At 28.3% G+C, this 19563-nt stretch overlaps 2 protein-coding genes and 1 long non-coding RNA gene across 10 annotated transcripts in view; 2 read left to right on the top strand and 1 right to left on the bottom strand.

Moving 5' to 3' along the window:
* LOC111033724 overlaps positions 1 to 4179 on the top strand; it is a 10234-nt gene extending 6055 nt beyond the window's left edge. The window contains exons 2-5 of one of the 6 annotated variants that reach the window (XM_022314617.1): positions 2238 to 2435; positions 2516 to 2631; positions 2803 to 2894; positions 3971 to 4179. In XM_022314617.1, the coding sequence (XP_022170309.1) occupies positions 2284 to 2435; positions 2516 to 2631; positions 2803 to 2894; positions 3971 to 3979 (369 nt within the window). In that variant the 5' untranslated portion in view covers positions 2238 to 2283 and the 3' untranslated portion in view covers positions 3980 to 4179. The remainder of the gene's footprint in view (positions 1 to 2237; positions 2436 to 2515; positions 2632 to 2802; positions 2895 to 3970) is intronic. The other 5 variants (XM_022314613.1, XM_022314615.1, XM_022314614.1 and 2 more) reach the window with 5 other exon arrangements.
* A 1963-nt stretch (positions 4180 to 6142) lies between these two features.
* On the bottom strand, positions 6143 to 11628 carry LOC111033723. 3 transcript variants are annotated; one of them, XM_022314610.1, is made up of 6 exons: positions 11340 to 11628; positions 11031 to 11129; positions 8450 to 8630; positions 8056 to 8171; positions 6988 to 7077; positions 6143 to 6225 (listed from the first exon to the last, which is right to left on the bottom strand). In XM_022314610.1, the coding sequence occupies exons 2-6, from the start codon at positions 11092 to 11094 to the stop codon at positions 6173 to 6175; spliced, it is 504 nt and encodes a 167-aa protein (XP_022170302.1). In that variant the 5' UTR covers positions 11095 to 11129; positions 11340 to 11628; the 3' UTR covers positions 6143 to 6172. The 3 variants fall into 3 exon arrangements, 2 of the variants coding, with proteins under 2 accessions (XP_022170302.1, XP_022170303.1); XM_022314611.1 differs by having other exon boundaries at positions 11336 to 11628; XR_002604460.1 differs by having other exon boundaries at positions 6207 to 6225; positions 6988 to 7104.
* On the top strand, positions 8476 to 11125 carry LOC111033726. Its single transcript, XR_002604461.1, has 2 exons — positions 8476 to 10596; positions 10969 to 11125. It is a non-coding gene; the product is annotated as an uncharacterized LOC111033726 (long non-coding RNA).
* Positions 11629 to 19563: the final 7935 nt, after the last annotated feature.

A 19563-nucleotide genomic window follows, 5' to 3' on the forward strand; every position in this document is an offset into this window, starting at 1 on the left:
GTGGGGGCCCCAGGTTAGCCTTTTATCAAGAGTTATGCCTAAGTACTTTATTTCGGTTCGGACAGGGATGGGGACGTTGTTCATGATTAATTGAGGGCACTCACGGGGAGATTGTTTTAATGTGAAAGTAACTTGCACAGATTTATCTGTATTTATTTTGATTTTCCATTTTTTGGCCCATTCGTCGATTTTATTAGCATGGTCCTGAAATGCAGCTGAAGCTAGGTTAGGATTTGAACTGGAGGAAAGAATAGCTGTGTCATCAGCGTATGTGGCAAGAAGCGTGTTACTAGATTGAGAGATATCTGCTGTGAATACATTGTATAGATCCGGGGATAAATCACTACCCTGCGGGACTCCAGCATATATTGAGTGAGTAGATGAGATGTCGTTACCCTGTCGTACGACAAACGAACGATTTTGTAGATAAGATTTTATAAGAAGATAGTAGGGAGCTGGCATGAAGAGTTTTAATTTGTATAGTAAGCCTTCGTGCCAAACTCTATCGAATGCTTGAGCAATATCTAAAAAAAGTCCAGAACATAAAAAAAGTCCAGAACAAAATTTCGTTATCTGACATCTATTCTGTGGTACACCAACACCATTATTTATATAAATATATGTAATGTATGTGTGTGTTATACATCTAAAATTCTATCTAATTTTTATATTTTATAAGAAGTAATAAATAAAATGAGTTATGTTTTAAATATATTTTGTTATACCCATTATTGATGATAAATAATATATGTCATGTAATAAGTGTCATGTAATAAGTGTTCCTCTCAAAGCCCCCCACATCTTATATTGATATTAAAAATATTTTGCACCTAGTGAGCTACATCTCTGCGGGCGTGCCTGTAGTTAGGTACACATATTATGAATATTGACTCATCATGAAGTATGAAACACTTATTTGCCATTTTACGAGTGCATACTTAAATAAATTCAAGGTTTAGATAACTGATAAAATGGATTACATAAAAAAAATTAAAAAAAAATTATTTCCGTTATTTACTTAATTTGCAGGTTAATAATATAATACCTTAGTAATTTTAATAAGCTTATGAAATATTAATGCACACATATATAAGTTATAACTTAACCTATCCAATACCTAGTCAATAAGTAGGTTGTTTGAAAACCACACATGGTTACAAACAATTAGAACTTGGGTAGAAACGCGTTTCCGATAAAAATCATTTTTCATTTTATACCTACAATGTTCTATCATTGAATTAAATTTCAACACATCCACAACTTTAGGCAGGGATTAGCCTGCCCCCCGGGCCTCGGGCATTTGTATGACATTTTGGGCCTAGCGTTATAAAAAATTATATTCGGTGGCCTCGCCTAAAATAAATTGCCCCAGACCTCGCACCACTTAAAGCTCGGCTCTGACATGACCCACTCATGGCGAAGTACACTCAATACATATTATATCGCATAGAATAGCTGAGAAGTGATTACCTATACTTGACAATTATTTATTATTATTATTATCATCGTCGCATTATTACTTTTTGTTTTTGCGTTACATTTTATGCGTCTAAAATTCAGAAAATGAAATAAAAATACAGATCAAAGTAGTTAGTAAACACGAAATTAAGGCCCTTACAAACGTGTCAGTGATAAGGAGTTGTGTTTTGGCAATTCGTTCGTTCCCTGAGGTCACTTCTCGTGTAGGTAGTGAATGATCATTGTAGCGCGTGTGTACTGACTACTGTGTATGCTCCCCCCCAATTATCCACATCATATTCATATTAGTAGGTATATTACACACCTTCACTGGGTCCCTCATGCACATGACATATTTTTCAGTCATAAGATAAAAATATTCAAAATCAATTTATGGACTTGAAATAGCTATACGCATGACAAAAATTTTAGTACTTCCAACTTTAAACAATGTAAAAATGTTTGAAATTTTGAATGCATAAACAAAATTACTTTGCATCGGAAAAAACACTTTTTCAACTTAAGCGAATTCTTGAAAGAAGTAAACATTTCACATTTTATTAATTTTTCAATTTTTATATTAAATATATTAAAAAAATATTAAAATATTGAATATATGATCCGGCGGATTCAAAGTAAACTTCTTCATAAAATCTTTATGTTTTTTAAATCAAAAGTTCAGAAGTACCTTAAATGTTGTCAGCTACCAAGGTCGTTTTAATGAAAAATGTATAGAAATATTGCAGGGACCTTAGTCAATAAAAAAAAAACTTGTTCAGTGTTCTATAACAATTTAAAGGGGCCACTGATTGTACTCCACCGTGGATGGCTCAAAGTAATCCCTTTTACTCAAAGATTTTATTAAAGACACTGTACAGATGTCCGTCAACTTTTGGAGACCAAAATAAGATATACTGTTGTTACGACTCGGATGGAGATGTTGAATGTTGCAATTTTCAAGAGTATTTCGCTTTTAGGTAAAATATTTTAATTATTATAACAAAATCGTCTAAGGAAAAAAGGTTCAGTATAATGGAATAATTTGTATATATTTCAGATTTTTTTGTCTTATTCCAATTATTTTAATAGTGTTAATCATTCTATCAGTTGTCGGCACTATGTGTTGTTTTCTGTGCCCATTTTGCACGATTTATAAGCGCAGACAAACTAGAAGTAAGCATAACAATTTGATGTATTTCCTGCACTAATATTAATTTATGTTAGTTCTTAAATACATTTTATACCTTTATCATGATGATTAAAATATCCATATCACATCTTCCTGGATTTTACTATTTTAGTGTTTTGATCAAAATACTTGGCTTCCCCCAAACTAATTAGTAGGTAATTTAACAGGTTGTGCACCACCACCGTATCGTCAGACAAGTACAAGATTTCCTCAAAGACCCGTGGATACCATTTATTCAAGTACAAATTTAAGTATTTCAAAAAATAGAAATTTAGTCAGCATAATAGATAGTACATGGCAGTACAGATTGAATTCTTAATGTGCTTCTGAGCTCGCCTAACATAAACCTATATTGTTACAAATTTATATGAGCTATACGCCAAGAGCGTCCGCAGGTATTTGCCAAAAGGAGGGGGGGGGGAGCAAAGTATTTTAATTTTTCAATTTTCCACTATCCAATTTGTTTTTTATTTATAATTTAATAAATATTTATATTGTGATATTTTATACTACATAATTATTAAGGCTGGGATTTCAATGCACTATTCATTGTTTTTGTGCTGGGCGATGCTCGTTTTATAACATTCACGTATCATGTATTTATGAATTTGAATAAGAATTTTAAATTTTATGATCGTTTTTTTTTCCATTTTTTTTTTAGAGCAATTCTAGATTTTACATCCAATACGATCAGTTCTATTTGTAACACTTTTTCTATAATCCTTTAAAATATACATCATAATTTGTATTGAAAATATCAAAAATAAAAAATAATTAGTTCACTATTTTAGTGCATGGATCAGAATTTTTAGGGCATTCAAATCCCAGCTCTAATATTGATTAAGAATTATGATAAATGATATAGAAAAATCCAAGGAGGGCAACTGCATTCACTCCCCGCCACTACATCCCTGCAGACGCCCTTGGTACATACTACTTATATCGCACATCTGTATATACCTATAGGTAACTTATAACAACGATTTGAACGAAGCTCATACGTTTATTTAATGTTGGAAATAAATTGAACTTTTAATTATTGTACATCGAGTAAACGTACTATAGATACTAAAATACCAATATTCTTAACATAGGTATAATTTTGAATTGAACGGAAAAATTCAATATCCTTTGGGTACCTATTGGTTTTTAATTTGTTACATTTTTGTTAATTGTAAGTAAAATAAAAGTAATTTTCCAAACTATAAGACATTAACTTTTATAGTACCTACCCATACATAATATTTATCGGAATAAAATGTACACTATATATGTTTTTTATTTATTTGCCTAAAAATAATATGCATTTTATAATTTTTTTAGGATAAATGATGACAACCAAGGATCAAGATGCATCTCATATTCTCATTATCTCAATATTAATAAAAATAAACAAACAAAAATTATATTTTAAAAAGAGGAAATAATACAATATTTTTATTATAGCTCTATATATTCTCTAAATGTTGCTATAACTATGCCTTAGGGTTATATCTCTGTATTTAAGGTCACTTACAACGCACAACATAAAACAGTAAGTGTTTTTTTTTGTCGTAAATTTTGTTTTAAATAAACTTATGAATAATTAAGTTATTTTTATTTTTATTTTAATACAATAAATAACAATAATCATTATAATTTGTAAAAACTATTTAATTTTAACATTAACCAAAAGGTCATTAAAATTCTTGGTGACATTAAGGGTCACTGCCTAAACAATAAGGTAAAGAACTGTTTGAGTGATGACCACATGTCCACATATTATACTACTTCATACTTACTATAGTATCTGTATTATCATAAGTGTATTTTTGTGCTGAAAACAAAAGTAGAACCAGAAATTCATTATAGCTGGTTTATATTTTTTTCATTTATTTAAAAATTTTTTAAACATGATTTCATTTAAAAACCGTTAATATATTTTTTATTTTTTTTTACCTTAGGTTTGAATATTTAAAATAAGATTTCATTGCAAAATTTAAAAAAAAGTTAACCATCACGCCACATTATTTTTATGAAATTTTAAATTTTAAATGCTTAAAATAAACTTGGCATATTAACACTAAACATGATTTTAATGGTTTAAATTGTTGACTTAAGATTAATTAATCTAGTTTTTATTTGACGTATGTATAACATTTTTATTTTTGAGTTGAAATATTTATAAATGTAATACAAGTTTCCTTAAAAGTATTTCTTAGAGCAACTAAAATCTATGGAAAATAGGCATACAAAATAAGTTTTTTTTTTGTTTGAATGTTAATTTTAACTACTAAATCCATCAAAATTGCAAACTACCTATACTGTAGCTAAAAAAATCATTAAAGTTTTAATTTTTAAAACAATAGGTTTATACCTACCCAAAACCCATATTATTTTATGAAATAATGTCTTTTTAAAATATGTATGAACAATGAACATACACAAGTAATATTAGTTAATGCAACTGAAACTTATTGAGGCTATACAGTTGTACACCCAAAAAACAATTGGTAAAATAAATAGGACATAATTTTTATCTTATATTCTTTATAGTTTCAAATCATTTAAAATACTTGTTAAAATAAATTATAAATATTTTAATGTATTAAAAAAAAAAAAACTATTTATCAAAGACTTTGGTTTGTTTTATTTAAAAATAGAATGATAAAAGTGTCATATTTTAAGTATTTTCAATGTCCATTATTTATTTTGGTTTCACAATGGCACTAATTATTGTTTAATAATTACAGAATCTATACTATTTGTAAAAATAATAATCTTTGTTATAAAATTTTCACCAAAATAATTTAAAAAATGTTATCGGATATAATAATATTTATTATTCTCCATAAAACAGCATAAAAAGTTTTACATATTCAACCAATTAAAAAGTAAAATAAAAAAACAATTGTGTTAAATCTAATGTAGCAAAATAAATTAATTGACATCCAGACTATTATTTTAAATGCATTTGGCACCGGATTTATATGCAACCTTATAAAACAGTTTGAACTGAAAAAATTCTTAGTATTAAATTATTAAATTGATACAATGTTAAAATAATAAGAGTATGTAAATAAAAACATATATTTGCGCTTAACATTAAATGTATTTAATAAAAATAATATTTTAAATATATAAAAAGAAATACATCACTGACAGCAGCTTAATATTTTACTTATTTTAAATGAATACAATAATATTATATTTGCATGTGTAAAAATAGTATGCAGATTAAAAAACTAAATTTAGTAATAAAGTAATAAATATTTTCAAAAATATAAATTTAGATATAATATTAAATATATATATATGTATATAGTAATACTTAATACAATAATGAAAAATCATGAAAAATTAATTTTTAATTTTACAATTAAGAAGTGTATTATTATTTAATGTCAACATGTATTGTTCATTTTTAAATCCATTTAACTCTAAATTACTTACAAATTGTTATTAAATTTATCAAAGACACTTAACATACTATAAAGTAATACCTAATATTGATGAATTAATTGCATTAGTTAAATATTTTAACTATTAGTAATGTTTAGGGTACTCATTAGGTATTAAAGGTGTAGAACCTGTTGAAGCTGAAAAAAAATTACATAATGAATACATAGTATAAATTTATAAATATATACATTATGATGGTAATTGTATAGATATTATTTTGATCACTTTAAATGTAATTACATTTTTCAAAATTATGTGTGCTGAATATAAATAGCATATTTTTGGTACACCCATTTTTCTATTACCCATCTGCAATTAGCATACTTTCAGTAGACTATGCCCTCACTACAAAGTTCTATCTTATAATATATTCCAATAACATTTTCTTTATCATTTTTCCATGAGTTATTCAAAAGTTGGACACACAATATTGTCTTAATCAAGTTGTCAATAAAAATACTATACTCTATTACAAATAAGTTTGGAAAAATGTACGATGAAAATACATCCAGATTTGCGCAGGTGTTATCTGCCAGCGCCTAATCACAACGAGTAACCGATAATTGTAGCCAATCACAGCAGACCTGAATGCGCTATTTTTTCCAGACTTATTTGGAATAGAGTATATGTTGACTTCATTCCGTATTTTTTCCAGACTTAAAATGTTTCCTTCTGACATAAATTACAACCAAAATCTTAATAATAATGGTTAATTTCTTGAAATTGTTGGCAAAATTAACACTGTAAAGCAATTTTTGAATAAGACAAAAATCAATTTATGGTGTGGTCTTTCGTGACTGGATCAGAAAAACATTTGATAGCCGTTTGAGGTTACTCTTATATGGGACGTAATACTTAAATTTAACTAATAAATAATTATCATAAAATATAAATAATACCTGAAGCATAATAGGATCCATGATTGGATATTACAGATGGCAAACCTTCTATAATGACACAATTGGTTGAAAGCGGTCGAACAAGTACCCCTGCAGTAATATTTTTTTAAACACAACCTGTGAAAATGCATTAAATTGTAGTCAGTTTTTATTCACGGGAATTATGAAATCCACAACCGACACAATTACATGCATTTTCAAAATACCAATACAGCAAATAATATTCAATTTTAGTTTTAAAAATAACATCAACTAAATTAGTTACATAACTTGATTTAAAATAAATATCTATAAGCTAAGCGTATTTATTCAATAATCAATGTGGAATTGTTGAAATATAATTAAGGAAAATATGAGTGGTTTTCATATAAAAATTAAATTGAATTAAGAAACTGATAGTAGTTAAAGAACATTTACTATTAAAGTCTAGAGTAGTAAAATAACATGAATTTAAATGTATAAAATCTAAAATTAATGAAATATAGAATATAGCTTATAGCTGATATATTGCATCATTATTATTTTTTATATTAAGAGTATTGAAATAGAAAAATGTTGAATATTATTTGTTCATATAAATGCAATATACTTAGTTATATTTAGCTTTACATAAGGTGCAAGTACTAATAAAATCATGCAATACTAGACATACTTCTATTTTGTTCTGGAATATTATAGTTTGAGAAGGTGCGTTGTTATAAATTTGTCTATGTATGTTATAATAACTAATAACCTATATTCATAATCTGATTAATATTAATTCATATTTATCAAAATATTCGTTGGTTTTTAAATGACCATTAATGTAACAAATAATAAATAATTTATGTTAATAGAACATGCATGAAGAAAATAATATTATCCAGAACAAGCTGTGAAAACGGAACTGCAATATTAAAAGGGAATATTACAAGATAAATAAATAAATATCAATACTTCTATATTACTTCTAAAAGTGATTTAGAAATCATCTATTAAGTATGGTTGTTGTTATTAGTGTTATTTCTTAACTAGTTTGTCTTTTTAATTATGAATATTTAATAAGCCATTTGTTAAAGTACTACTTACTGCCAGATTGCCTACGTTTGTAAATAGCGCAACATGGGCACAATAAACAACAGATGCAACTGAGAATGGATGAAAGAATCAGCAAAACAATAAGAATTGGAATAAGGCAAATCAACCTGAAAAATATAAAAATAATTAAAATGTAGACTTTAACAAATATAATAATAGTGGCCTGGTGTGGCGCGGTGTCTACATTCAGTTGCGTACAGGCTCTGAATGTACATACCGGCCAGTGTAGTTAGCCATCTGGGATTTTTAGCAACAAATTCTTACCACCCTACACAAACATGTGTTCAAACTAATCGTTCCTCCCTACTGACAGCTAATAGCCCAAGTTGCCAGGTATAATATCAATAAAAAAATATATATATTATAATAGTACATTCACACGTACCCAAAGAGCATAAATTCTTGAAAATTGCAACATTCCACCTTTCCGTCAGTATTATAACAGCAATATTCTTTAGCTGGATCACCAATAATAGGCGTAGGACATCTGTTGACAGAGAAAGATTCAACCTTGGAGATGAATGGATTGTTGTCTACTAACCATGGCAAAGTACAATCATTTGATCCTAATATAAAAATAAATAAGATTAGTGAATACAATATACAGTGAAACGCCAACAACAACTAAACACAACAACTTAAATTTGTAATATAAAGAAATTTTTATAATAACATAAATTTAGTTCTAATTTTGTAATGGTTCTGAAAAATATTGTTAAATTAAAGTTTCGATACAATAATTATATTTACATGTTACACGTTAAATCTACGTTATTACAGTAAGAATATATAGGTACATTTTTTTATTAATCAAACATTAAGTAAATTCACTAATGAGTATGGCTAAAAATGTTAACATTAAGTATTTGATTAACTGATAAAAGTACATTAATACCTATAGTATATTATTAATGGAAAATAAACATTTAGAGTTGATGACTGACTTGAAATCAGTACAAACTATGTGGAAAATAATATTTTTTTTTTTAAATTAAGCAAGTATTAGGTGGACTATTATTAAGTCACAATGCTCCTATTATGATCTTTTTACTAATTAAAAAAAAAAAGGAAGTACCTATAGGTAATAACTATGACAAACAAAAGGTATCTAATGCAATTAGATGTGTATGTATAATATATATTACATGCTATACTCTATCTCAAATAATTTTGGAAAAAAATGACAGAAACCCACCACAATTCGGGCATGAGCAGTTTTATTAGATGCTGTTGCTGCGCTGCCGACAACTGGCCAATCAGTGATCCTACGGTTCCGAGGCCGAATAAATTTCCAAACTCGGGTATTCGAAATAGTGTATATACAATACTGCCGTCATAAGCGAAAACACCGTAGGTCACCAAAAAACGATTTTAAGAAAAACGCATTTTTGTATTTTCATAAAATCATAACACCTTGTACATTCTAATTATTTAAATATGATATATGGTTTTTTATGTAATTTTACCCAACAAATGCAATGAAACAATAATAAATATGATTAAATTAATAATTGACAAGATATTTTACTTTACTCGTTGTACCTTAGTATTGGTATAAACTTTTGCTAAACTATTCAAAAGCAAGAATGCCGTAACTCGTAATTATCAATTTCTGATATGATAAAATTATTTATATTTTTTTCTTTAACCTTGCATCGATAATATTCATACGTAATATAATTACGATCTAATTCAGGGAACTTTTCTATAAAATGTTGGTGCATAAAAGTTATAGTGACATCACTTGGTAAATAACAAATGTTTGGCCCGTCTTCACGGCGATAATGTGAAACCAGTCCGTGTTACTAGGCCAAAATGCCGCCAATTAAAATTTGTACTATGTACTAAAAGATAAAATGCTGTATCTTCAATATTACTTACTGCGTTGATACTTAGTATGGTGATTTTATGGCGTTATTACCTAGTACTCATGAATTTTTCTATGGTTTACGGCGTTTAAGTTATTTGATTATTGATTGTATTATATGTTTGGAGTAATATTTCAGACACACGGCATATTCAACTACACAAGCCGAATTTCAGAATAATTTTTTGTTTATAACCTCATTTTTTATTTTTTTGGGACTTACGGCATTTTGCTTATGACGGCAGAATACACCAGGCATAAAATTATTATTTACTTGTTTAATTATTAAAACAATAATAAGGACCATTGTGGACAAAGTGCAAGCTGTAGCCTATGCAAATAGTAATTGATACTATCAGTCAGTAATAAGACCTTGGACATTGGAGTGACAAATTGAAAACAACAATGATTACAAATCATCTGCTTACCCGTTAACAATAAAATAGTAGTGCCTCAAATAAGAACATGTTTAGAAACCTCCTCATCAACGTCTAGGGCCTAGAATCTAATCTAACCTAACTAGATTCAAGACAACAAAATTAGCAATACTTAAAAAAAAACTTGTTTTTTTTTGGTTTTGAGAAATTTTTGAGGAGCACATATCACAAACAAAATTCATCCATTGCATCAGACTAGAAATTTGTTTTAATGTGAAATTTTAGCAGGTTTGTGAACACCTTATTATCCAAATTATTAAATATCTTGTTTTAAATATTGTATTTGTTGTGATAAAAGAGCAATCGTTGACAACTTTAAATTAATTCTTTCTCCAATCCTGGAACGGGAATTGAACAAAGTTCTATTTAATAAGGTAAATTAAACTTCCCAAGCACTGGTGATTAGACAATCAGATCTATCTTAGGTAATTGTACTATTAATATATGCACCTTCATTTTCAAGAAAATAAATTGTGAAATAGAAACGATGGCCCTTGTCACCAAACCCAAATCAATAAACAAACAGTTCAAACGAGGCACAGAACTACAGCAGAGATCAATAACATCTAAAACCGGTTAATATTTAATATTTAAACCTAGGTTTACCGATGGACATTTGTTTTTAACAATCGAGACTGATTCCCGATTGCCGAACAACTCACCTTCAACCACGCAGTTGCAGAACGCAAAAGCCACTACCAACAGCGTTAATCCTTTGACGGCCATTGTATCGTCGGGCGTATGTATGATTTATGTTCAGTCTGCGAAAAACACGACAATGAACTAGTTAATGATCAAAATATTATATTGTTTATAATTTTCAAAAATATCATAATTCAGACTTAAAATGTAGGTATTTATTGTCTATGATAACCATAAAATAGCGCAAGTAGTAAACAATAACAAATTATTATGTAAATAGTTTTTCGTAGATAGCGGTAAGCAATTAACGGTAGTGTGAACGTACCAACCTGTGGCACAAACGTGTGTATAATAATATTATTATTATATTAAAAAAAATGGAAAGTTGCAAACGGGAACGAGAAAAGAGTGAGAGTTGAGACTGACAAACAACACGGAGAACACAGTAACGGCAGGACGCACGACAGTACAACGCTGAAAACTGAAACGACTAAAGAGTAAAGAGTGAAACTGTCAGCGGGTCGGAACTCGGACGACGGAGACGGGAGAAGACGGACGGTCACTGGTCAGACGGAGAGGATGATGGCTGGGGCAGACAACTACAACGTCTACAACTTTACTGACTAGGGCGCTTGGGCTTGGCGTTGGCAAACGGCGAAGGCAGCGGTGATGGCCGATGGGCGAGTAGCGATGTTAGACGGGAGGGCGACGGTGTCGAGGACAAAGACACCGCGGTACTAACCAGTATTTTACAGGCTAACCAATACAAATACGGCGGCCGTCAAGGACTGTTTTTTTGTTGGGACACCGAAGGGGGGCCCGTCGTATAACCAGTAACAACAACGAAAACTGAAATACTGCGCCGTGACCCGAACTACAGTATTCCGAAAGATTTAATATTCTAATATATTATTATTATAACAATAACAAAAATGACGATAAACCGTTCGAAAACGATAAAATGACATGATAAATATTAATGATGAGTTCATAACACTCTTGTGACACTGTCAAATAACAAAATAACAAATCGTCGGCATGAGCACTATACGAAAATATATGATATTATTACTGGACACACTTATAAGTTAAAATAAATTACATGTCACATAATAATGTTAATTGTTATCATTTGGGTCTACTCTTGTTATTTTAATTTTATTTGTGTGAGATTTTAATAATGTTTTGCGGGGGTCTTGTCTGCATAATTTTTAGGTATTTGGGTAACGATTTACGTGTCCACTGGAAAGCGGCGGCGCGGCGATGATAAATAAATCGTTATGCATTGCCTATTAGTCATTCACTCATTACTCAATGCTCATAACTTCGGATGAAAAGTTTTAGAAATTATGGCATATTTTTGTCTATGTCTTCAGTTTATTGATAGGTAAGATTAAAATCTGTTCCATAACCTAATGAGATCATATTTGTGGTTTTTATTTGCATCTTTTCACATATTTCGGTACCTAATTTGTTTAATAATTGCATATTAATGATGTTTTTTGTACATACAATTGCATTTGTAGTACAATTTATATCAAATCAAAAAGTTGAATACAAAATCTGTAATCTTAAACTTTAATACTTAATATATAGTTCAAACCTAGCTAAAATGTAAAACTTATATTTATTAACTTATATTAAGTATTGTATTATAAACTGTAATTTAAGTGTTAGTATTAATGTATTGTATATTTATATAAACTATTGTTCGTTTATTATCGAATATTACAACATTTATATTTGAATAGATATATAATAATAAGTATATATCCAACTGTAAATTGTTATTCAAAATATTTTTAAAAATTATTTAAAAAACTAAAATTCCAGTTTTTACATATTTTATTGATATATTTTGCAAATGTTACTTCATATAACTTCTCATCCCTACTCATTAAGAATATGGATTATAACAACTCGGTAGTGTGCTCGTATCCGGATGACCATGTCCCCCTCCCCAAACAGACTAAAACACTTTCCCTTGTTTCAGCTTCCAGAAGAACTTTTATAATAATTCACCAATTGAAAAGCCTAAATAAATACATTTTATGCCAAAAAAAAAGAAATGAAAGAATACGTGTCTTACACTTGTAATAAAACTCTTTGGATGGTATAAATTAACAACCCATTCGCGCCTCCCAGATTTTCACTCTGGATTCTTCCCTAAATCGTATCACGCTATAGGTACATAGCATATTTACATTGCATATTTGTATGATAATATTAATCATTGATTCGATTTACAATAATAACTCATGATTTAGGTTTAAGCCAAGTGAATGTTGATGAATAAGTTGTAATTGGGCTTATAAATTAGAAAGAAAAATGTGAAATTGAATTGAGTGAATTAATTCATCTGAATATTTCAAAACTCACAATTCCCATCTCTAGACCATATAGTATTATGGTACGAGATATAAATACTAAGTAGACAACCGTCGAACAATGGGATCGACTCATCGGCTGCGTCATAACGCCACAAATATTTATCAACAATAATAGCGATTAGCGAGTAGTTTTAAGACTTGAGAAAAATTGTCGCCTTCGATTTACGGCAGTTATAACAATAATTATCTTTATCTTTATTACTTACGACTAATAGATATGACTCAACAAAAGTAGTAAATTATTAATACTTATATTTATAAATTATACCTAAATAATAGACATGTTTTCGAACGATTTTCTGTCTCAATATTAATAATTGAATACATACCTAATCCATCATATATTACCATAATAACATAGGTTGTATTTGTGTCATGACAGTTACGCACTTCATAATATAATACATATAAAGGGGCTGTAAAGTGGAAAGGTCCAATGAAATATGTTGAATAGAATAATATACCTATCAGAATTTTTATTTTTTACTACCAGTGCCACCTTATGTTTATTTACGTCATTATTATTTAGTCCAAAATAATTTAATATGCGTTATTGTGTAAACATTATTTTCTTAATAACAAAAATCGATCAATTTCTGAGTGCGAGAAAAACTAAACTTAACGTCAATACGGTATTAAAAGGTCACCCTAAATTATGTATGTAATAAAAATACAAGTACATAATGTAGCCATCTAGGTACTATATATCATAAATATGCACAAATAAATAATTATAATAAGCATCACCTAACCCGAGTAACCAATAATCTATATCATAATATATTCATATACCTAGATACTATATACGTCTAATATATAGCGATTTTTAGGAATGACAAATATAGTGTCAAGTTTAGCTTCAATTGTAGGGCCACGATGGCACTTCAATAATTTAAATTATCAATCGTCAGATCAAAAATATTCTTAAAAATTATGGGTTATTAGTCTTATTACTTGTTAGGACGTTAGGTTATAACTTGTATAAACCAAGTGTCCAAGTTTTTTGTCAATAATTTTCATAATGTAGATAAATGTTTAGTTACACTAGAAGCTAAAAAACAAAATAGATAAATGTAAATACTATAATTGCTAGTTGAATAAAATGATAAACAAATATAAATGATTAAAGAAATGTCTAGAAATTAAAAATAATTCAATAGCATTATTTACTGATTCATAGCTAATCTACCTACTATACGTTTATACATTAGGTACATACCTATTACCTATATAGGTTAGGTTAGGTTAGGTTATAAGTATAGTTGCAGTCTGCATTCTGAATATTTTTCTTTTCTTTTTAGGAGGTTGTTTGATTTTTTTTATCAAATACCCATATACACTTTTATGTCTGGTTATCGGTGTATAAATATTGAAATTAATTTATTAAACTGTTTTAATATTATTCCTCTACTATATACTTAGTATTTTAATTTGTACTTATTATTTACCTAATTAAATATATTAATTCTATACACATGTCATTATTGTTAAAAGGTCTAACGATAAAAATAATTTTATTATAAACATTTTTTAATGAATTATGATTAGGTACCCTTGAAAATAACATACCTACTTCTTTAGTAAATGTTGCATGTCTATATTACTTTTAATTTTAATTTTAATAGTAATATAATTAATCTGACACTTTTTTACTATCGTTTAACCATTATAGATGTAAATATATAATATTTTATCGAATACTTGATAAGTTAAATTAGAATAGTAGAATATTTTTAATTTACTAAATGTAATATATAATATTCATTCGGGTATTCTACATGTTAGTACAATGGTACCTATTGATGGTTATTATTTATTAGTAGGTAAAATAATTACTAAATACACACAAAATGGTCGTTATACATTATATTTATATATTTATTATTATTATATATTTGTGTGTATACACTATCACTATACACACATTTATATCAATATATCATATATGACTATACTAATATATTGTATACGTTTATTCGAGAATTATAAAATAGGTATACTAAATTATGTATTAACGTAATAACGTATTACGATTGAATCAACGATTTAACGTGCAAAATAGTTCTATGCTATAATACACATACACGGCGATACGCCTGAAATCGTGATGAGATCATGGTTCATGTACCCATTATATTTTGCAAGGCCAAGCATATTCTCTAAAACCACGAATTTCTCATATAGATACTATAGTCGAAAAAACGTGTCTCGTCTACAATAAGGTAGACCTTCCAGACTGTGGCATCTATTATTACCTGTGTCTGCAGAGTGTGGATTGCGAATATTTCCGGTTTTAAGAGTATAATATTTTTATTCAAATTGTATAGGTACTAAAAACAATTATCAATACAATATAATACTCTTGAAAAATATTGTGTATTAAATTCAGAACGTAACGACATTTTACGATGATTTGTGTATATAATTAGTAATTACACGTGCATGGTGCGTGCATTTCTTTATTTTTTTTAAATTAAGCCTACATGACTTACAGAACTCTTTTCTATACACATCTAATTTTTTTTTAATAAGACATTTACCAAACCTAGGTATCTGTTATCCTTATCACATATTATTTTTTTATTTTTTATAAGTAAATGTTTCAGCATATTGTACATGCTATTACAAGTTCGTAGATTACAGTTTAATTGCGGTTTAATGAGACATATTATTTGTGATCAAGTATTAGGTGTGGAAAGAGAGGCCATCTGCCCATCTAGTGCTCTGAAACAGAAGAGGCAGTATGCACTTCAAGAAGGAACTTAAGAAAAGGTTAAAGAAAAGGTTAGGTTAAAAGCATGTGTTGGACAGACGACCCAGTTCACAGCCGAATTATAATAAGTTCCTACAAATAAATTTGAATAACTGCAAAGCAGCCCAAGATTTAATGAATCAGACCAAAGGACTGAGATATTGAATGATATCCTCATGGTGCGTACTGTCACTGGTCTGTCAGAATACAATTTATAGAAGTGGACATGGAGATTGGTATGGTATATTGGTATCTACTTCCTATACCAAGATGCAAATAAAAGGGTGGTGATAACTGATAGTTAATTTGGAAGACAGACCAACGTAGAAGGAGGGATCACAAGAATCAGGATTCAAATATGTGCAATTTATACTTATATTTGTTTATAATTTATATAACTGTTTTACAACAAGTTATCGTTAAACTATTCAAGTTCCTCAACATTCATTATGAAATATGTAATGATAAATTTCAAAATTGCTGCTATGGTACCCATATAGTTAGCGACAAATGGTGTATTTGGTGAAATGGTAATATGTAGTTAGAGTTAAAGGGTGTTTATTTTCAATTAGGTACCTATTTCAATCTAAGTGGTGAAAACCTAAACAGTTAGGATAATGTTTCTCATACATAAGTAACCTAGATTTTAGAATAAATTACGGTAAAAAATATATGGTTATTAAAAGATTTAAAAATGTATTTATTTTTATATTTTTTAATCAAACATAATTGATTTTTTTTTAATTAAAAAAAAGAAGCGAGTTTACAACAAATTATTGTCCCTTGTCAATTTTGTAATAATATGAAAATATGCTACTGCTAATATAGAGCAAACTACCGCAATTACGTGAAGACGTAATTTTTTTTTCAAAATTTTATATTTATTATTTCATATACTTAAATTAGAATACTAAGCTTAATAGTGATAAAAGTGATAAAAAATAATAAATAATGTCATAGAAAGAAACGACAGAGAGAAGAGGCCTTCTCTAAGGAGGTACTTCACTACTTCAGTATTTTAGAGTGAATATTAATTAATAAAGTAACGGTATACTAATAAACTAAAAATAATAAAGTAATAATAATAAAAGCCACAGCTGAAAGTGGTATACATTGTAAACATATAACTAAATATTGTATAAACTAATATAAATAGTTGTATATTGTTACACAGTTAAATCAAAGTTTTTTAGTAATTACTTGTTTAAAATCTGAAAATAATATGTAATAAAAATAAACTTTATTCATTACTGTGTGTAAAATCGAAAATTGTTTCATCTCCAGCAGTGGTTGATTTTTAACAGTTATAAAAAAAATATTAATATTAAAAATATTTAACAAACAAATCAGTGACAAAGAAGATTCTTAAAGTTAAATTCATTTACAAAATACAGTGGATTAAATTTTCAAAATACAAAACGATTGTCAGTTATCTACAGTTATCCTTGTAGAGTATTTAACGCAATGGAATTTTTGTCACTGAACTAAATACAGTTTATTTTAGTTCAGTGGGTATGAGACATATGAAGGAAAACCTATTTAGAGCTTATTGTATGTCCAAAAATATCAATGTATCAAAACCCTGATATCAATTTGGTCACATAACAAAAATGCCTAATTAGTTATTACCTATTAGTAATAAGTAGTAACCAATAACCAATAATTGAATGAAGTTTCAATGATTGGTTAAGCGAGATTTTTATTTTTATGTTTTTATTTAATAGAAAATTTACAATCTGTATTACATAACGCAATGAGTAAAAAAGATGACTGACATAACATACATACATAATAAAAATAACACATGAAGCACAAGATGAGGGAAATCATCCAGCGATGGTTCCCTCCAGTGGTTAAGCGGGATTAAAAATGTTTATGTGGAATTCATGCTGTTTTCCCGTTTTAGAGATGTTGTTAGCAAGTAGATCTGCAGATCTACGAGCAAAGTATTACCAAAAATAAAGGGTGGTGTACCACTGCACCAGTTATTAAACTAAGTGTTGTGGATTGGAATGATTAATTTGTTGATAGATTTGAAGGTTTGGTGACTTCCCGTGTTTAGATGCCATAAACCATAAACGCACATAGGGCCTATATTATTATTTATTCAATTATACATAATTGTTCAAGAATCAACATTTTCGGCTTTTCCCATGTATGGGGTAAACCATTCATTGAGTACGAATGATGCACGTTTTCGTCTAGCATAGTTGCTAGTTGCTTTCCATAAAAATCCGTTGTTTTACCGAGGAGGTTGTTCACGAAAAATAGGAATCAGATGTAATGTTAAAATTAGTTTCTGAAATTCTGAATTGTTGTGTGTTTGTTAATTGAAAGGTAGTGTATTATTTTGACCAATAGACGTAATACTACTATTCCAATATAAGTTATAACTATTCATTTTCGTATAATCGAGGGTGTTTGTATTTCATTAATTTCGGTCAATTCGGGCGCCTAAGGATAAGATAACGTTAGCGCCATCAGTCGCAACATTTTTACACTTTTCCTCACGATGACTGTTAGTTTTGTCGCTAGATAGCGATGCCATGCAAGGTTTTGATCACGATTTAAAATTATACTAATACTGGTGTTTTTAAATGCATGAAATATATATTTTGCTATGTTTCGTGAAATATTTCGATATTTTAATAAATCTTGTTTTTATTTATTTTTACACACATTTGTCATTAGCTATTGTTTTCTTACTCAATCTTTGATTGTCGGAAAAAACTTTGAGTGCATCAAAGGTTGATAGCAATTTAATAAAAAAAAAAGGTGGACTGGACAATAAGGCACTACTCTGCTGTAGACGCCTGTAGTATAGCAAGTGTTAAGTGGGTTACTGTAATGGTTGTGATGAAAATTGAATTCAATGAGAATATGTCATTTCAAAAATGATTTTGAGCGGAGATAGTACCTTATTCCTAAGTAAATTGTATCATATAAGTCAGCCGAGGATATTTTGTATTCCATTTATATTGTCATAAGTCATTTGCAAGGCTGTGAATTTATTGTAATTTAAAACTATTAAATATGCACTAAAAACTGACCAAATATGCTCTAAAAATTCTTAAAATATGCTCTAATTTTTCAAAAATATGCAAAAAAAACCACAAAAATTTAACTTTTATTTTTATTTTTTTCATTTTAACTTTTTATTAATTTTAATATAAAAATTAGTATTGTTACTTATTGATATGAGTATATTAATTATTGGGTTTACTAGTCTTAATCTTCGTCGTATACAAGATCTATAAAAGAAATATGCTTAAAATAGATTATATATTTCTACTTAAAATTTATATATTTTACCTTAAAAGTAGTTATTGCATTGTACAATCAATGATTTTTTTAACTTTTAAACTTGAAAGACCTAATGTTTGGTGTCAACATACCTAGTTTTATATAAAG

This window comes from Myzus persicae, unplaced genomic scaffold, assembly GCF_001856785.1.
Source record: "Myzus persicae strain clone G006 unplaced genomic scaffold, MPER_G0061.0, whole genome shotgun sequence".
Taxonomy (NCBI): Eukaryota; Metazoa; Arthropoda; class Insecta; order Hemiptera; family Aphididae; genus Myzus; species Myzus persicae.